At 28.4% G+C, this 20936-nt stretch overlaps 2 protein-coding genes across 2 annotated transcripts; one reads left to right on the forward strand and one right to left on the reverse strand.

The window, feature by feature from the left end:
* The first annotated feature begins 4549 nt into the window (after window positions 1-4549).
* LOC137818047 (uncharacterized) lies at window positions 4550-7033 on the forward strand. Its single transcript, XM_068621267.1, has 5 exons — window positions 4550-4711; window positions 4891-5081; window positions 5184-5281; window positions 5489-5709; window positions 6545-7033. Exons 1-5 carry the CDS (start codon window positions 4550-4552, stop codon window positions 7031-7033), a joined length of 1161 nt encoding a protein of 386 aa, XP_068477368.1.
* Window positions 7034-10083: 3050 nt separating this feature from the next.
* Window positions 10084-12446, reverse strand: LOC137818564 (large ribosomal subunit protein uL18). The gene is made up of 9 exons (XM_068622062.1): window positions 12316-12446; window positions 11973-12042; window positions 11794-11885; window positions 11509-11635; window positions 11341-11420; window positions 11151-11267; window positions 10936-11070; window positions 10669-10838; window positions 10084-10387 (listed from the first exon to the last, which is right to left on the reverse strand). Exons 1-9 carry the CDS (start codon window positions 12316-12318, stop codon window positions 10282-10284), a joined length of 900 nt encoding a protein of 299 aa, XP_068478163.1. The 5' UTR covers window positions 12319-12446; the 3' UTR covers window positions 10084-10281.
* Between the last annotated feature and the right edge of the window lie 8490 nt (window positions 12447-20936).

Consider the following 20936-nt stretch of genomic DNA (forward strand, 5'->3'; position numbering starts at 1 on the left):
TTAACGAAGGACTCATCTTACTAGTCCTCCACTTTTAGGATCGAACCCACCTTCTTATTTATCTTTAAAGTCTTTAAATATCCACATAGAGATATTACAAACCTTGTACCTTGTAAATTTAAATTGGAGATTATTAATTAGACCAAAATAATAACTAAGGGGTAGATAGTTATAACTTAGTGTTGGGAAGGAATATAAAGTGTGTGAAATGTAGTTGATGACCTAATTGGACCCATTAATGGCGATTGCGATGGTTGTTGGTACTATGTGTTCCTACCATTAAATCCCCACTCTTAAGCTACTAAATTTGCAATTATTATAAGCCTTCTTCATCATTATCCAATTATCTTTGCAATTATTATAAGCCTTCTTCGCTATTATCCAACTAATTTATTTTTTTTGTATTGTTTGAAAATATTTTCATTAGAAAAAAAAAATCACTTTAACTATTGGTTGTTGATTATCTCCTTAAAATTATTTGAAAATTGTAATACTAAAAAATGAGCTAGCCATTATATTATAAACCTTTTCGGAGGGCCTGTACAAGTGTATTGTAATTCATAGACATAAACTTAAATATATACAATATATATAATATAAATATTTTCAAAAAAAAGTTAAAATTAAATATCTTTACTCTTTTTCTTGTGTAGCTCTTGTATCTATATTTATATCTATTTGCTCGTGTACATTGTATAGTCATTGTGATTTATAACACAAACAAGACATACATGGGTAAATTATTTTGAAATAAATTTTCAACATAAGAAAAATATATAAAAGAAGACATTTCAATCAATAGATCACAATCATTGAATATCCTTCAAATACCAATATATAACAATATATATCACCACATGGACTTATACAACAAAGATATTCACAAGTAGAATATCAACTAACACCTTCCGGAATACTTGTATTAAGTATGTCCTATTGAAGATTTACATCTGATCCAATACACAAGACTTAGATTTACAATTAAACTTATTAGAATGGATTAGGGGGTAAGTTAATTACAAATCAAGTTGTGTATCTACACATGGTCATGGTGTGTAAGAACTCCTCCCTCAGCTTCTCACCTTCTAATATCTTAGTTTATGTGACTTATATTATCAGTGAAGAAAAAAAATGAAATCTTTTACAACATAGACATTAATACTTAATACGAAAATCAAATAATAATTCACATATCAACCTAGATATGTGACTACCAATTCATATCAGTCACAACACCCATTTTCATATAATGTGCATCATTTAAACAAAAATAAAATGAATTGAATTTATAACTTAATATTAATTTCACATTAATTTAAAATAAATATTCATATATAATCTAATTAATCGAAGAGACAAAAATTAAAAAAAAATATTTTATTTTATTTATTTATTTTAGCTTGAGAAAGATTAGACTCACTTGAGTGGAAATTTGACAGAGAGCGTTATTTCCAATACTATTTTTGTTTGAACAAAATTTTATTTGCTTGAACGAAAACATGGTTGAAAGCAAGGTTGAGCTGCAAAACTATTTTCGCTTGAATGAGAATAAACTTGCTTGAACATAAATATCAGAAAATAAAATTCTACAACACAATAAACCCATTTTTAAAGTTGTACCAAAAAACACTTTAACAAATACAAGTCCCAAATGCAATAATTTAACACAAAAATGATAACACACAACAAATTGCATTCATTCAAACTACACAAATCTCATCTAAAAATCAAACATTAAAAACATGTTCAATAACACAAAAGCCTGCAAAAGGCTTAAAATGTTGTGATCACATCATCTTCACATCCAAATCATCTATCTTAAGGTTCTATCAAAACATAAATAATTTTCTTTACCTGTAATTTCAAGATATTTCAATTTAATCTAGATGCTCACTTAAAATATAGAGGCCTAGAACAAGGTATTCAAACATAACCAAATTTCATAACGAGTTTAACCAAGTTGAGATGATCGTTTTTCTATAAATATGATCGAATTGAAATGATCCATTACTTCTCACTCAATTACTATAAAGTGTGATCAAATTATGAGAAAAATGAAGTATGAAGAAAGAAAATTAAAGAGAATGTGCAAGAAGATTGTTTAGAGAAAAAAGTAGAAAAAAAAGTGAAAGTGGAAATTATTTATACATGCATATATTTATAACCTTTTTTTTTCGTTTCTAAATTTTAAAATAAGATTATTTAGAATTTACACTTTAAACGTAATTTTTATTTTATTTTAACACACAATTCAAATCAAATTACATCCTAAAATATTATTCAAGTAGGTGCACACCAGAATATAAGTTAAATGAAAATATTTTTTCTAAATTTTTTTTTAACAAGTCTGTGGTTAATTTATTATTACAAGTGTGTGGTTAATTTAAAAAGTGATAATTCAATTTATTTTATGTTCGAACCGTAATCTAATCGTGATAAGCGTGTAATGGGATAGATGTGTTCGAGTGGCGATACAATTAGTAAAAACATATATATTCGGCTTATGGACTTTAGTTTGTGTTGGGCCTTATAAAGCTTTAGAGGGTGGTTCCACCCCCCCATCAAATTCTTTATGTACCCTATCAAAATAGGTGAAATGATCAAAATGTTCTATTTAATTCACTCTTATTTTGGAAAGCTTTTTCCAAAATACATTATGGAAAAGTTATTTCGGTAAACACATTCCATAAATTATTATATGCATTCTGGAAAGTTTATTTCAGAAATTATTTTCCTTAAATTCTATTCCTTTCTAATACATTTCAAAAAATGTTTTCCTTAAATTCTATTACTAACAAGCTAACAGAAAAAAAGAAAAGAAAAAATAACAAACTATTGATTAAGCTAAACACCATAAAACTAAGAAGTATATTTGTTAACAAATACTATTACAATACAATTTTATTGTTGTTCTTATTAATAAATTATATTTATAAAATCTTGATTTTAAACAATATCATTTTATTATATATTTTTGCTTTTAAATATATTTAAGATAAAATATGTTTTTCTATTCCTTCAATTTACTCCTTTTTAATATTTTATATTTTTAATAAATAAATTACAATATTTTATTCAATATATTTTAAATTTTTGTCAAATTAAATAAGATATTTGTACATGTTTCTTTTTTAAAATTTATTATTTTATATATATATTTTTATATTTTTTAAATTAATTATATTTTATTTTATTAACATTTTCTATTATCTAGATAAAATTCTTCGTTGGCAAAAATAAAAAAATAAATAATAATATTTTGCTGAACGAGGATACTTGATACTGGTTTAGTTTTTACACTCACTCTTTAACCAAATAGATTATTATTTCATTATAATATAATATTTTACTAAAAAGTTAATTGGAAAGTATTTTTTTTTAAACAGTGATGTCAAAATATCTTTATTGTATTTTGCTACATCCCAGTAACAATAGAGTTATTAACTTATTACGATAACTATATATCTTAATCACGAAACCCATATTCATAAATAAATGTATCAAAAGGGTTCACTTTCACTTTGAACAGAGCATGGGTATCCATGAAGTAGCACGAGAGGTTTACTTGATTAACTTGATTATAAAGTTAAAAATTTATTCTTATACATTTTTAAAAAATCATTTCAATAATGTTTTTTTCTAACAATATAATCAAATATAATTAAAATTTTGATATTATTAATTGTTAAATAATTATTTTTTTTTAAATATTAAAATCTATCTATTCAATTTATACGAGACAAATGTTTAATAAAAAAATTTAAAAGATTAAAATTCAAAAAAATCTCATATTTGCATAACATTTTCAAAAACTTAACGTTTTCAAATAAATTTATGTTATGATTCCAAAAAATTATTTATTACAAAACATATGAGAATCTATTTTTTTCAAAAATAAAATAAAAATTTGAATAATAAATGTCATATATTATTAATAATATATTTTATCATTACAACAAATTTATTTATTTATAAAATTTATAATTTATGAGATTCATAATTTTCAAGCATAAAAAAATTTGCATACCTAATGTCTCTTTAAAATGATTCGAAAATTTAAAACCTTCAACAAGAAAGTTATAAACTTGCGAAATAGTTATATTATTAATATAGTAAAACTCAATAGTATTTTTTATTGATCATTTACATCTTTTTTTTTTTTTTTTTAGAATGTTAATAAGCGTTTTTTAGAAGTTTTTCCTAAATTTTTGCAAGAAATCCATAATAATATACACTAATTACATGCAATATAACAAAATACTATCATCAAAAGAATCACGAAATTTACAAAAATAAAAGAAGTATTAAAAATGTTGGTTATTCAGATTTTATTATTATTAATTCTGATTTTATTACCCTTAAACTATTTTACCGTTATATTGCATTAATGGTTAGTTTACAGCCTGTTATTTTATATATGATTGAGTAAATCAAAAGGAATAAGATCAGTTTTGCAATTTGGTATCAGAGGTAGTATGTTATCATGAATTCTACCAAATTATCAGTCCCTATCCTTAATGAAAGAAATTACAATCGGTGGTGTGTGCAAATGAGAGTTTTGTTTGATTATCATGAGTTATGGGATGTCGTTGAGAGTGCAGTGTCTGCATTAGGTGATAATGCAACTGAGGCGCATTACAATTGGTGGTGTGTGCAAATGAGAGTTTTGTTTGATTATCATGAGTTATGGGATGTTGTTGAGAGGTGGAGTGTCTGCATTAGGTGATAATGCAATTGAGGCACAACGAGTAGCGCATCGTGATCAGAAGAAAAAGGACAATAAGACTTTGTATCTCATCGGGGATGAATGACGAGACCAATTATAAAGGTGATGACAAGATCAAGAGGGTGCGTCTTCAAATCCTAAGACGCTAATATGAATTGCTGCAGATGGAAACCACAGAGACTATTGATGTCTATATAAATAAAGTTATTGCCTTGACAAATAAGATGAAGACCAATGGTGAAACACATTCGGAGCAGGCAAAGGTGGAGAAGATTTTGAGATCTTTAACTCCCAAATTTGAACATGTTGTTGTCGCAATTGAAAAGGCCAATGACATTTCAAAAATGACAGTAAGGTTATTGTCTGGTTCTCTACGAGCGCATGAGCAGCGGATGAAGGACAATAAGATTGAAAAACCAATTGAACAGGTTTTACAAGCACAAGTCTCAATTGGTAGCTCCTATCATGAACATGGTAGCTATTTCAGCAAAGGTCGTGGTGGCCAAAATCATGGAGGCGCTTGGCGCGGGGAACGTGGTCGCAGAGGACGAGAAGGTATTTATAATAAATCAAATGTTGAGTGTTATAGTTGCCATAAACATGGCCATTATGCAAATGAGTGCAGATCAAAATGTGATAATCATGCTGCCAATTGTGCTCAAGAAGAAAGTAATCACGAACAAGATGAAGAGGATCATGCAGTACTAATGGCAGCCACATCAAATGAAACTCCAAACAATCAGACTTGGTATTTGGATACAGGTTGCACAAATCACATGTGTGGTAAGAAGGAGTTGTTTGCAGATTTGGATGACTCATTTCACACAAAAGTGAAATTCGGTGATGGCAGGTTTGTTCCGGTGAGTGGAAAAGGGCGAATTCTTATCACATTGAAGAATGGTGATCACAGGTACATCTATGATGTTTTACCTGATATGAAAAGTAATTTGTTGAGTATGGGGCAGTTGGCCGAGAAGGGTTATGTGATGCACATAGTTGAAAATAAATTATCAATTTTTGATAAAAAAATGTAGTTTGATTCTTAAATCCTTTTTATTAAAACACCGCATGTTTCCAGTTAGATATTCATATGGGTGATTTCAAGTGCTTGAATGCAATAGTGAATAATGAATCGTGGTTCTGGCATTTACGCTTTGGGCACTTAAATTTTCAGAGTTTGGAAAATCTTTCCAAAAGAAATTTAGTGAATGGTTTACCCCTTATTCATCACCCTGATCAATTGTGTGAGACTTGCATTTTTTAAAAGAATCACAGGATACCATTTGTTAAGGAGCCTTAGCGTGCAAAATTTCCTTTGCAGCTTCATACAGATATTTGTGGCCTAATGAACATATCATCAGTTGGAGGTAATAAGTATTTTTTAACCTTTATTGATGATTTTCAAGGAAATCCTGGATTTATGTATTGAAAAGCAAGGATGAGGTATTCCACTGCTTTAAAATATTTAAAGCATTTGTTGAAAGAGAGACTAACAGACAAATTAAGATGGTGCGTAGTGATGAAGGAGGTGAGTACAAGTCTAATGAATTCAAGAGGCACTATGAAGAACTTGGGTTGCAACATAACATAACTTGCCCCTACACACCTCAACACAACGGAGTTGCTGAGAGAAATAATAGAACAATCATGGACATGGCGAGGAGCATGCTTAAAGCAAAAGGTATGCCAAATTATTTTTGGGTTGAGGCCGTAACATGTGCGGTATATTTGATAAACAGATCACCCACTCGGAGTGTTCCTAACACAACTCCGATTGAGGCATGGAGTGGATTCAAACCCAATGTGCAACATTTGAAGGTATTTGGGTCAATTACTTATGCTCATATCCCCAAGACAGTAAGATCGAAGTTGGATGATAAGGTAGTGAAGACTATTTTCATTGGATATAAGCATGGAGGATACAAATTGTACAATCCAATGACAAAGAAGGTGATTGTTAGTCGTGATGTTACATTTGCCGAAGATGAGGAATGGCAATGGAATGCAGCAGCAGCTGAAATAGATTCGAAAAAACGATATATTTATGTTTTGAACGATGATATGGAAGATGGAGTCACTCTTGAAGCACCTGCAGTTCAACCTGAAGTTGTAATTCAACCTGAAGTTGCAACTCCAATTGCAACTATGATGGAGCGACCAAGAAGGCAGCAGCGACAACTTGTACATCTTCAAGATTGCAAAGTAAATCTTGATGAAGTTGATGACAATGGAGATTTGGTTCACTTTGCTTTTCTTGCAGAATCAGAACCTGTGAGACTTGTCGATGTCATTCAACACCCCAAATGACCAAAGAATATGAATGAAGAATTGATGGCGATTGAGAAAAACAATATCATAACTCAAATTAGGAAGGTTGTTCCAATTCATAATTAAGGGAGGATGTTGGTTATTCATATTTTATTATTATTAATTCTAATTTTATTACCCTTAAACTATTTTACCGTTATATTGCATTAATGGTTAGTTTACAGTTAGTATTCCTATCTTATAACTTTCAGTAATTGTAATCTTATTATATATATGATTGAGTAAATCAAAATGAATAAGATCAGTTTTGCAATTTTGTGCAATTACGTTCAATCAGTTGCTACAATCTTCTGCCTTCTCTTATTTCCTTCCATTAGTTCCTACAAAAAACGAATTTCAAAATCATTTATTTATAAGGGTCTGTGTGCATTCATTTATATTCAACAACTCTTTTGTATGATTGTCACTTTCAGCACCACAACAAATCCCTCTTAGCTAAATATATAAGTTATATGTAGTCAATTCTACTCCAAGCAAATTTAACCAACTATATTTGAGGGTGTTCCTTGTTTCAAGAGTCTCATCAGGAAGGTAAAATTCAATACAAGGGCTACCACTTATGTAAACATGCGAGCTTTGTGTTGTTCTTAAGCAGGGTAGTGCATGAGTGTGTGGATAAAGTAAATGAGGGAAAAGGAAATCGCAAGAGGAAGGGAAAGCCTCATTTCATGCTCAATTATATAAAAATCATGCATTCCGACCGCAACACTTGAATTACTGTCTAATGAAGATAAAATGATCACACAAGGAATGAAAAAAAAATTGGGGAGATAACAAGGACTAAAATGTTGAAATTCCCAAATCATACATCTCTTGAACATTAAAATTCTGGAACTACTGACTAAGCTATTTTCCAAATCTCCAATATAGAAAGTCTTCAATCATGTCAAAGACTCGAGTTTTTGCATGTTGTGGTCTGCAAAGCAAATGTAAGAAAAGTGACAGATAAGGTTGAGAAGAAGAAGATGAAGAGAGATTTTTGTACTTTATCACTAAAACAAATTTGGAAAAGTAATTACAAATACAGACATGATGAAGCAGCGGATTGAGATTTTTTACAAACGCATTCTCAATTCTCACTATTGCCTAGTTCAAACACTAAAATATGATCAACTCACATTGCATCTATATTAAGCAAAATAAGCTAAAATTTTTTGATAGGGAATACAACTGGTATCAGTAAACTGATCACAAAATGTCAGAAGCCTTTTATGATCAACAACTGGTAGAGCATGTCAAAGATAAAATCATGTGAAGTACTTATTTCGATGATGAAGAATGGGTTGATGTTGAATTTGATACATAATATGAAGAAGGAATATGATGTTATGTTTGTAGCTGTAATCATACTCACGTAACATAGGTTATTAATTTATTAACACTATCTCATGTATTGACCAGATAACCTTCAACCGAGTCTCCGAAGATTATTAGTATCACAGGACAAGGTGATGAATTAAGCACGAAATGCTATATTGTATTCAATATATTGAAATACACATTATTAAATCTTAAACAATTCATGTGCTTACACCTAAGTATTGGCTTAAGCTTTTATGACAGTCAGTTCATACCATACATAATTTCAAAATGAAGCAAAAACTAGGAAAACTCAACTCATTAACACTATACACAACTCAAATAAGAAAAACGTCTTCCACAAAAAGATAAAGTCATATCATTAAGGAGGAATGCAACACCATTCTCATTGAAACTCTTTTCCATACTCTTATTATAGGGTGAAATCCTTTGTAGGACCCACAACAAGCCTTACCACATTTCTATCAGTCGAAAAGATAAAACTTTTAACAAATCTTCTTTCTTTTAGAGTATGATTTGAGCATTTGAGCAAAATGCCCAAAAAGACACCAAATCTTAAGAAACCCACTTCACCAAGTGCTTGAGTAACGAAACCAACACATTACAATACTTATTTATCTTAATTTCAACTAGATCCGAAATGTTATTTGAACAAAGCTCATTAATGTGAAAGACATGTATTACAGAGTACACGTTATTTTCCAAATTTCATTTTCATTGGAAGAACATGATTCACAAAAATCACTTATAATGGTAATGCAGGGCAAGAGAGGTTAGAGAATAAGAAAGGAAAGTTCTCACACAGAAACCACTCTTGATCTTGGATACGATTAAATGATAAATCTGATCTTAAATGAATGTCTTAGCTTTTCAGTTTTAATTGTTGCAGTTATAATTCAAATATGATTGAAATATACATTAATCAGGATAAATCAATTACAACCTATTAGAATCAATGATATTAATTCTGAATAAGCAATTCAAATACTGATAAATCAACTATCATCGAATAGAATCAAAGAGTTTTTGTATAATTGATCTTCTGTTAACGTCTATTTTTGAAAACTTTCAATACGTGAGATATATTTCATACTCATATTTTTCAAAAACTTTCCATACTCATATTTTTCAGACGACTGAGTATTATTCAGATTTCGAAAAGCTTCTGTTAGCATTTTGCGTTTTGGAAAACCTTCCATTTTGTATATATTTTAATCGTTGAAACATACCTATGTTTTAAGTGCGATATATTTCATTAAAAATTATATATATTTCATTAAGACAGAATCAAGATATATTAAATTTCGAAAGTATCTATTAATATTTGAATTTCGAAAACTTCTCAGAATGATTCAATTGACACATTGAAAGAAAACTTTGATTCTTCAAAAGAAATAGCTTTGAACAATGCTAGAATTATGGACATCACAGCGAATATAAAGAGCTTGACAAAACAATCCTAATCAAAGAATAAATCTAATTAAACCAGAACAAAAACAAAAAAAAAATGCACGAAGTTCTTGTCTCTGTAGGTGTTAATTTATGCTAATCGCTAGATATGTAATGTGTTAATTATATATCGCAAGGCTTTGAATAAGTTTCTGGGTTAAAGAATGGTGGATGTTTAACATTTCTTTATGGATACAGAATGCGGTGGTTAAACTATGATGAATTGCAATTTCAGATTTTTAAATTAACCAAAAAATAACTTCTAATAATAATCAAGTTTGAAATTGAAATTAAGCAAAACAGGGATCTACTGCCCAAAAAAGTATCTAACCAAAGTTTGAGATCAGGAAAATAAACAGTATAGAAGTAAATAAATCAATTTTTATAAGGTTTCTCTAAATGCAAACTTAAGATAGCTCCTACTAATGCAGCACTTAGACTCTATCAATAATGAACTTTCACTCATCATCTTCATCTTCATCGTCAGCAGCAGAGTTGAGAGCCTGCAAGCGAGCAACCAACTTGGCCTTCCTCTCCTCATAAGTAAGCTTCTTCAGGTTGTACCTACGAAACAATGGAAATGCTCTTAGAAACAGTCTACAATCAGCAAATAGTATGCCTAAATTACCAGAAGTCCAGACCAGATGTTCTAAATGCCAAAGCAAACAATGAGCACACACTACATAAAAAAAAAAACGAGTAACTTGAATATACTACCAATCCTGAAATTGGACCAAAACCACTTGACCGAAATCAAATGACAAAATTAATAGATAGATGTATATGTAGGTGCACATTCATCAATAGAATCGATAAGCTTTCTCAGAAATATCAATGATATTTACCTCTTGTGCTCCTTTGGTGCCTCTTTCGAAGATTTCTTGAAAGTAGGATCTGCTCGGATGGCAGCATGAACCTTCTTGTAGAGATCCTCCAGACCATCAGCCTCTACCCCGCGCTTGATATAGTCACTGAAGTGTGTCTGGTATTTTTCTGGCTCATCTTCCATCAACGTCTGCAAAAAAAATATATAATGGTATGACAAGATTAGTTTTTGAAAATTGCGCTAAAACATTCCACCAGCATTACGCTAATTAAAATATCCACAATACCTTCATATAAGAAGCAACATGTCCACCAAAGACATATTTGCGGTGAATATCAACATCAAGCTCCTTCTTATCCTTATCAAATCCAGCAAACCTTTTGTCACTGTGAGGAATATCCAAACCCCCATCCAAAGCACCCTGTCAACCATTACAATTATTCAATTTGTCCACTAATAGAACAAAAATCACAACAAATAGCATTGCATATGATAGATTACCTTAAGAGCACCAAAAACACGGTTTCCTGTTGTAGTCTTAATAAGACCAACATCAAGGAGAGCACGGAATGGCCTCCTGGTATCAGCAGGTTCAACTGAATAATCCTCTCCAGTGGCCTAAAAAGGAAACAAATTAACTACATAAGATGTGACAACAAATATAAACACAAAGCATAGCAAACTCCTATACCTCAACATTTCCTTCGTACTCCTCGTCCATTTCAAGCTTTTTAAGCACACGACGTGCCAACAAAAGCCCGGTGCAATAAGCTGGTCACAGACCAAAAATAGTGAGAAACAGTCACAAAAAAACTCGAATGATAAAAGGGTTGAGGAGACAGACTTTCTAAGAAAATACCTGCAGCATAGTTTGTAAGGCCTACTTCAAGACCATAGCGTGGCAGCTCATTTGCATATGCAGCAGCAAGGACAATATCGCCAGCAATGCTAGCAGATGTTATTTGGGCGATGATGTCCTTGTTGGTCTAATAACATGGTCAAGGTTTTCATAGAAAAATATATGCCAGTAAAATAACTTCGGGTAACCATGTGATAAGCCCAAGTATTTCTTACTATAAAAATAAGACGATAACTAAATTTTAAGCAAATAAAACCATCTCTTCATAACATAATAGTAGGATACAAATCGAACCACAAAGCGATATTTTGGGGTGTTGTACTTATTCTTATCCTGGTTAATCAACCGAATCCTGGCTCGGTAATCGGTTTTCCCCTCTGAAATGATTAAAAATCACAATCATGGAAATGTTTGCAAGAAACATTATAGACATTAAACAAAAAGAAGCAAAACAAACAAAACACCTCTTCTTCTCTTGAACTTCACTTGATATCTCTTGAAGTAGGCCCTTGATTTCTGAGCCTTAACAAACACCTTTTATATAAACCAAAAAATTGTTGATACAGATTGTCAGAAAAGAGGCATAGATAGCCACACACCAAGCAGTTTAATTCAAAATACATCCATTACAAGCTACAAAATCATAACAAAATACAAAAGCACAATGGATCGAAGGAAGCAAAACTCCACCATACTGAAACTTTCGCCTTGAACTATTAACAATCACAAACTATAAAACCAAAACATGGTAATGTGGCTGGATAATTGAAATTCAGATTCCGCAGTATAAGAAGACATGCCACTCACCATTGTCGTTAAGCTCGACCTCTTCCCTCCGAGTGTGACTGATGGAAAAGTGAAGAGAGATTTAGGGTTTGCGAAGTGAGTTTGCTTATAAAACGCTGTGTTTTGGGTGGGTATGTTAGTAGTCAGTTTAGGGTTTTGTAGGCCGAATATATTAGACTTTTGGGTTAAGCTGGTCTCATCCCTTCGATTTTTTATAATTTCTTCCTGCACCCCATAGATTTTTCATGCACCCCGTAGATTTTTATTATTCTATAAATCCAAATACCCTTTTGATTTGAATCCATTTTATTGTTTCATTCCTCGTAGTGGAATCCAAAGACTCTATATTACAAAATTTGGAATATATAAATTTGGATTTTATGTATATTTTATTTTGTAATTTGCAATACAAAATTATATTATTATTATATAATCCAAAATGTAAATATATTTTAATTGTACAAATATACGAGGAAGGTTTTTAATATTATTGCTCCAATATATTTGTATATTTTAATGATTTAACTAATTAATTGTTTACATGAAGGAAGATTTCATTGCTAGTACTTGTTACATTTGTTATTATATTCTAAAGTTTCAAAATTTAATTAGCAAATTCAGTCATCCAATATATGTATTTCGAAATAATAATTACACTGTAGCAAAACATAACAATAATAGGACCACTAAATCATACATGAAAAGTCTATCTTATGTGGCTAAATAAAAAAAAAAACAAAAACAAATATATTGGGCCAAATCCATTCTGCTTCAAACTTCAAAGAATAAAAATATCAATATGTTGTATTTAAAGTAGTCATTCATGAATTTTTTATGATTTCAATTTCAATTATTCAATTGGGTTAGGCAGTAGGGATTCAGCTTGGAGTGTTTGTAAATGAAACAAACTTTGAACTAGTATTATTATAAATTCCACTATTATTAATATAATACTATAAGTGATTGCCTTCATCTTATAAATTATATAAATTATGATTAATTATTATAATTTTTTTTTGCTTTTTGTTTATAATATCAAATGAGTAAATTTCAAATAAGGGGAATGAATATGTGACTTTTTCAAAACATTATCTGAGAGTAAGTGACCAATTTTTGTTTTCCTTGATTGCCATCAACCTACAAATCCGAACCCTTTTATCCATCACAATGCATTATATCTAAAAAGTACTTCAAATACTTTTTTTATACCATCAATTATCATTGTAATTAAAATTATAAGATTAAATTAGACTTAACACTACATGAAAATAATGAAATAAAAACCAATTTTAGAGACAAAAAATAATTAGTTGTTATAGTAACTAAACTATAGATTATTTTAGAAACTAAAATTTTTGGTTGACTTCTAAATTAGTTTCTATTATTGTTAAATAGTTTTTAAATTGATATCTAATTAGCTACCAAAGTTTTAACTACCAATAATTTAGATTCTAACTTTGGTAGAAAAATCCTGATTGTTAATTAGATATCAATTTATAAATCATTTAACAATAATATAAACTAATTTAGAAACTAAATTAGTTTTTAGTCTCTAAAATGGCCTCTAATTTAGTTACTACAGCAACTAATTATTTTTTGTTTCTAAATTTGGTTTCTATTTCATGATTTTCTTGTAATGTAAAATTTATTTCTTAATATGATATCGAGTCCTTCCGAGTCCGTCTATCCTAACAAGAGTTTGTTGAGTTTATTAAGCTATCTGTTATCGGACTATCATAAATATATGGTCTCACAGACAAGTTGACATGTTGATTTTCGGATTATTGAATCTGGAAGCTTAATTTCTATTATGGATTGGTGAATCCGGAATGATCTTTTTCAATTATGGATTTCTGAATCCGGAATGGTTTTTTCAATTATGCATGTTTTGCATTTTTTTATTTTGGATTAACACTGTCATTCATGTACTACCAGAAACACCAATCTGAGAGATTACCGAATGCGCCAATATGAAATTTGACCGGAAGCGCCAATCCAAAATTTTACCGGATTTCATAATCCGGAATAAAAAAAAAATGTACAGTTTTATATAGAGACAGTTTTGTCTTTGCGCAACTTTGTGGGGTGCAGGAAGAAACTTCCTTGTTGGAAATAGTGAAACTGGTCAACTTGGCCCATTCCAGCTTCCAAACGAGAGTTCCAATTGAAGGGAAAATGTTGTCTTTAAATGAATAAAGCCGGCCCATAATAGACAACTTGTACTCTTTGTGAATTCTCCACTAAGATGCTTGGAGTTTTGTGCACGTTTTGAATGCTTCAATTTAATTAAAATTATAAATAATTTAAACGGTTTTTAAATTGAAAATTGGTTAAAGACAATTTAAATATAATCATTAAAACCCACCAATTACAATCTTTCCAAAATGGAAAGAAAGGAGAAAAATATTTAATATACAAGTTACTTAGAATATTCTCCTTTTTTCACAGTGTTTTTTTATAGGAGATATTTATAGTATTTTACATAAATATTCAACTTTTTTTCATAATCCTTTTCTCTTAAAAAACTTATTTTTCCTTTCTTTTTCTTTCTCAAACCAAACACACACAAAAAAAAATCTATTTGAAAAAGGAGAATCACCTTTGAGCACCTTTAGATGTCCAGAGAAAAATATTCTTAATAAAAAAAATAATTAAGAATGTTCCTTTCATTCTAATGTTTTCTAAAAAACATCAAACTCCAGAGGTATTTATTGTAGTAACAAAACACGAAACTATTATTTTATCATGGTGGAATATTAATGAGTTCATAATTCAATTGATACGAACATATTCCAACATAATGAATGATCTTAAATTCCAACCTATCTAGGGTTAAAATTTAAAAAGAAAAAAAAACTGATTTACTTATTGATCTTACCATCTTGAATATAAATATTCCTATACACTATATGACAACGAAATATATATATATTTTAAAGCAGCAACAACGAAATATAAAAGTAAAAGATCTAAAAAAGATATAGTGCTATATAACTATAGGAATTGCGTCTCATGAATTAACAAATAGCTTACGTTAATCCCTTCTTAAAGACACGTGTTTAGAAAGCAAAAGTATATAACTAAGTAGTAATTGGCATGCATTAAATGGAGAACGTTGATACTAATCAAATAAATATTTACTAATAGAGGAGTAATGAAGCCGCAAGCTAAATTAGGTTAAAAAATAGCTGCGAAATTTGTGTTATGATCAACCCTGGAATAAGCAAGAATAAAATAAGATGAGTGGACATCATAATTTTTTAATAAAGCAGCATGAGTTTTCACTCTCATGGTTCACGTTTACAAATGTTATATTATTAAAATAATTAAGTAATTAATTCAAGTTTATCAATGTAGTATTCATTTTATTGGCAATCGGAAGCAATGACAACATCAACAATCTTTCTTTTACTTCAATTCGTCCCATAAAATTAATTCAGTAATATTGGTGATTGATAAATTTTGAAACAAACAAAGACGACAAAAATCATTTTTAAATTTAGAATATATTTTGTCCAAGAAATTTCATGATTGATAAATTTCAAATTGTAGCATTAGTATAATGATGGATTTAAAATAACACAAGAACGTCTAATACTATTCACTGATAGGAGAAACAAAGATTAAGAGTGCGTACCTTAATTATTCTTTTTTGGGCAAGGTTGATTCAATTGATGAGAGGAATAATAGTTCTTATGATGTGATGGTAATCACAATATTATAATATACAATACTTCTTCCATACTTATTCCTCAAATCTCTAAGTTGGTCTTAAGACACAGTATTCTAGATAACAATCATTACACAAATAAAAAAAATCAGATTAAGTTAATTTAAATAAAACCTAAACATACATAAGGTGATTTGTTACCAAAAATTCAATTTTATATATTAATAATAATTCGTGCATTAGAAGTATAAGATTCACAAAACTAATCACTTGCATGAAACAAACATGTATATAGAGAGATCTAATATAATTTATAAAACTAATCATAGAGACCTAAGAATCATATTTAAATCTATAGTTTTGACTAAGATATAGGAACCAAACATATTTTTAATCTTATAAAGATCTATAAAATCACATGTTGATTTCAACACTCCAAAAATATTTAAGGGATTAAGAGGTTTTTTAAAAGATTATGTTAATAAATCAGACCTACAAAAGATTAACATCTAACTCATATTAATATATATTGGTCACAAATCAAAAATTGATGTAGTCATAATAGTTTATTACATGTACTCAAGAAATTATGCAAGATTATTTTTCATCTTCTTACCTGATATTTTAATATATCTGATTCAGTCTATCACTAAAGTTAAGATAGATTTTATTTACTAAACACTACAACCATAAAATACCATCCTACATAACCATCAATTTCTCCACCAAATCACATAATTTACTTTATATTTATACCCAAAATCAATCCATTACTCTAAATCAACTCACTTAATATGTATTATAGTCAATAAATCCATTATTCTAAACCAACTCACTTAATACGCCTTTTAGTTAATTGTTCATTTTGATGGAGGACCATCTAGCCACCACATTTTGGAAGAATCAATTTATTTTTCTCTAGCATTTGAAAATTTATACATAGTAGTTGATAAGTGTCATAATTCAGTAATATTTCATACAAAAAGATAGGCACTTATGGACTTTAATTGATAAAATAGTTAATAATTCAACCTTTAATTTAGAAATTTTAACCTTTTTACATATTTTTGGATTATAAGATGAATATGAACAATTTATTCCCAAATTTATGTTAATTTCAGGAATCTAGGGGAAAATAGAGATAAAAGGGCTTAAGGAGAATGAAAAAGTCGAATACAAGGACAAAAGACAAAGTTGGAGTATTGAAAACTCGTTCAAGGTTCGCTTAAGCGAGTTTACTCCAGTAAAGTTGAGTTTTTTCTCGTGAAACTCGCTTAAGCTAGTAATATCTCACTTAAGCAAGATGTCACTTAGCTCAAACTCAATTAGGTTAAATAGAAGACGTAAGGCATAACCCTACACATCATTGAGGGGAACCAAAGGAGAGAAACCCTAAATGAGGTAACTGTCGAGGATAAACACTTTTAATCTTCTTTTCTTACTATCCATGCTTGTAATAGCCACCATGAGTGGCTAATTCTTTCCTTTTGGGTTGAAATTAATATTTCCAAACTCTTATATATTGAGGTGATATTTATCTACAATATTCAGTTCTTGATTGATGATTGATATTATCATTTTATTCTCAAAGCTTGAAACTATTCATAATTTTCATCCTTAGATTTGACTGAAAAGTACTTCTATAAACATCTTACCTAAATGATAATGCTTAACATATTTGAATGTTAGGGATATAGTTGAAATGTTAATTGATTTATAACATCTATTAATAATGATAAGGAGTTTTTATAAATATGCGACAAATTAATATGAATGATTTTTATATGTGCATCAATGTTAATCAAGATGAAATGTTATATGTTTAAAACTACAAATGAGTGAGAAGGATTAACCACATTCCAAATTTTCTTAATTGAATTATTTTACCCATTTACTTTGGTTTTATTTAATTTTCATGCAAACTATTGTCAATATCAAATCAAATCAAATTATTTTACATATTATTATACTTAGTGAATGTTACCATTAGGATTTTAAATAACTGTTCGTTGTGGATTTGATATTCGTCCTTAGGAACAAATTATTACTTATGACTCAGTACACTTGTTGTATAAAAAGAGTCATTAGTACTATATGTTTTATTTGAACTAACTTTCATGGGTCATGTATTGGGCATAGTAGAGTAGGGTGTAAATAGGAAAAGAGGGTGTAAATAGTAAGAATGACATATGAAGCATGAGGAGTCTACCTAAGCATAGGCAAGGAAGGCATAGAGGTCCACATGTCATCTCCTTAATTGAGAGAATTTTCCACCAATGAAGAATGATCACCTGTCAACCTCTAATTTGTGAGGATTTGCTCCAATGAGAGGAAGTCATTTGTCACGATGGGAATTGAGAGTTTTTCGGGTCAAAATTTGCACCTTGATTGAGCTATAAATAAGTGTGTTAGGTCTCTTGTAAATTTAACTTGAATTGAGTAAGAAACTTATGCCAAAATGTTGTCTTACTTGACTCAAGTTCACTTTATGTTAGCACCAATTTGTGTGTCTAGCCTATGACTCTTTAGAAGATGGTCTCACCTATTCTATACTTCTACTTTCATGCCTCAAATTCACCTTTTTAAACTGAGATAATCCATTTAAAATTATAAACTCCAAAACAAGCAAAGATTCAAAACCAGGTTTGCATCACATTACTTTCTCATCACGTACTAAAAATCTCATTAAATTTGAAATGTCATAACATTAAATCATTTACATTACAATATCAACCATAATTGTTAACTTTTAATCTAAATTCTTTATCTCATTAAATTTGAAATGTCATAATATTAAATCATTTACATTACAATATCAACCATAATTTGTTAACTTATAATCTAAATTCTTTATCCTCAGTGTAGGCTATATAAAATTTCTAAACTTATATTTATATTAATTATATTGTATTTATCTTGATTGAAAACTAGTATAATTATCTACAACTTTGATGTTGACCAATCTTCCTAATTCAATACAAAAGCAACAAATCTCTAAAAATGAAATGATCTCTGCATCACACTTCCAACACCTCTTGTGTTCAGAAGTGTACGTCTATGAGTGAATATTTAATGTATCTATATCAACGTGTTTTACATATCTTTTTAGATCTTACACACCTTTTTAGATAATCTCGTATGATGTAAATATTCATTTTAACCAACCTTTTAATTCCTCGTAGACCTAGTCATATCCATATTAGAAAATCTCTTATGTAAAATCAACACAAAGTTCAATATCATACAAAAATACATTATCATAATATCTCAAAATCATAATACAAAATCTATCACAAAGTTCAATATATTAATTTAAAAATTATTTATTAAATTTCAAAAGCAATAATTTTAATTTATCCTATAAATAAATTCACTACTCAATTGAAACAATCATTAATGTAAAAACAAATTTAATGATGACATACTAGTAGCATGTTATAATCCACCATTCATAATAAATTGAACAATTATAGGTGGTAAAGAATACACTTTTTATTTTGATTCTAATTTGAAATAACATAAAATATATAAATTTTATGTTAATTATAGTTTTAACTGATTACTTTATGTCAATTTAGATTAGAATCGTCATTGAAAGACTTATTAGAGTATTTGATTTTGTGTTCAACGATTTTTTTTGTTCTCTTCTTCGTTTTTCTTTGAATATGTCTTAACATGTTTAGTTTTCTTCAATCTCAAATGTTAACCCCTAATAATAATAATAATAATAATAATAATAATAATAATAATAATAATAATAATAATAATAATAATAATAATAATAATAATAATAATAATAATAATAATAATAATAATAATAATAATAATAATAATAATAATAATAATAATAATAATAAGTTTGATATAGTTTATTAAAAATGGAACAACTTTCTAACAATTTATTTCTAAATAATGAAAAATTTCCAGTTTCATGAAACCAGTTTCAAGCTGTTAACATTGTTAACGTATATAGTTTATACCACTAAGACAACACAAAAGTGATATTTTAGTTTCACAAGTAGATACTTTCATTTATAACTCCTTGCTGACATTTCAGTTAACTTTTCTTATACTTTAAAATTTTGTGTTATGAAAGATAATTCCAATTAAGAAAACTTATAGAAATTCTATTTTTTTAAATGTATTTCAAAAATCAAATATATTATTACATTTTAAATTAATCAATATTTATCTTTATCGATGAAATTTCATGCGTAAATAATAAGTTTAGCTCATAAAAAACAGAGAAAAGTAAAATATAAAAGAGTAGAAAAAAACAATTGATAAAAATTTCAATTTGATAAAATTATAAATTATAACAACTTTATATAAAATAATAAATTAATAAATTTTTTAATTTATATATTTAAAGTTTAATACTCATTATTTTGGACCTTCCCACATAAAACTCAGAAAGAAATTATTAACGTAGTGCATCTCGTTTAATTTAGTTGTTTTTTTTTCAAATATAAAAAAGAAATACGGAAGATGTTGTGAATAAATATTTTTTTAAGATTTATGGCACTACTTAGAAATAAAAAATAATTAGTTGTTATATTAACTAAATTAGATATTAGAGATTAAAAAAATTATTGGTATTAAACTGGTTTTTAATAAATAGTTTTTAAATTGGTATAGAAAAATAAATAATTCCTGAAACAATTAATTTTGCATAGAAAAAAAAATATAAAAACAATTATATACTAAGTTAATCAGGAAATAAAATAAAGAAATCGTTAAACAATAAAATTTGTATACAAAAATTAAAAACAAAATAAAAAGGTTTACAAATATTGGAACAATAATATACTAATTCAAACAATAGGATTATTTTCAATTACAATAAATAAAATTTTGGTGCATATATTTTATAGTAAATAATAAATACTTCTATTAGTCTAGATTGTAGGTAATTTTAATTCAAAGTATATAAATATTTTATTTCACCATATGAAAATTTTGAAAATCAATT

Source organism: Phaseolus vulgaris, chromosome 10 (genome assembly GCF_000499845.2).
Source record: "Phaseolus vulgaris cultivar G19833 chromosome 10, P. vulgaris v2.0, whole genome shotgun sequence".
NCBI classification, from domain to species: domain Eukaryota; kingdom Viridiplantae; phylum Streptophyta; class Magnoliopsida; order Fabales; family Fabaceae; genus Phaseolus; species Phaseolus vulgaris.

Bases quoted from the DNA above. Each gene is read 5' to 3' on its own strand.
- LOC137818047 (XM_068621267.1), top strand. From the start codon at position 4,550: ATGAGAGTTTTGTTTGATTATCATGAGTTATGGGATGTCGTTGAGAGT. The intron at 5,282-5,488 runs GTATTTATAATA...ATTTGGATACAG, and splicing joins TGGTCGCAGAGGACGAGAAG to GTTGCACAAATCACATGTGT. The intron at 5,710-6,544 runs GTGATGCACATA...CAACATTTGAAG, and splicing joins AGTTGGCCGAGAAGGGTTAT to GTATTTGGGTCAATTACTTA.
- LOC137818564 (XM_068622062.1), bottom strand. The intron at 11,268-11,340 runs GTATAGGAGTTT...TTTCCTTTTTAG, and splicing joins AGTACGAAGGAAATGTTGAG to GCCACTGGAGAGGATTATTC. The intron at 10,388-10,668 runs GTAAATATCATT...ATTGTTTCGTAG, and splicing joins GCACCAAAGGAGCACAAGAG to GTACAACCTGAAGAAGCTTA.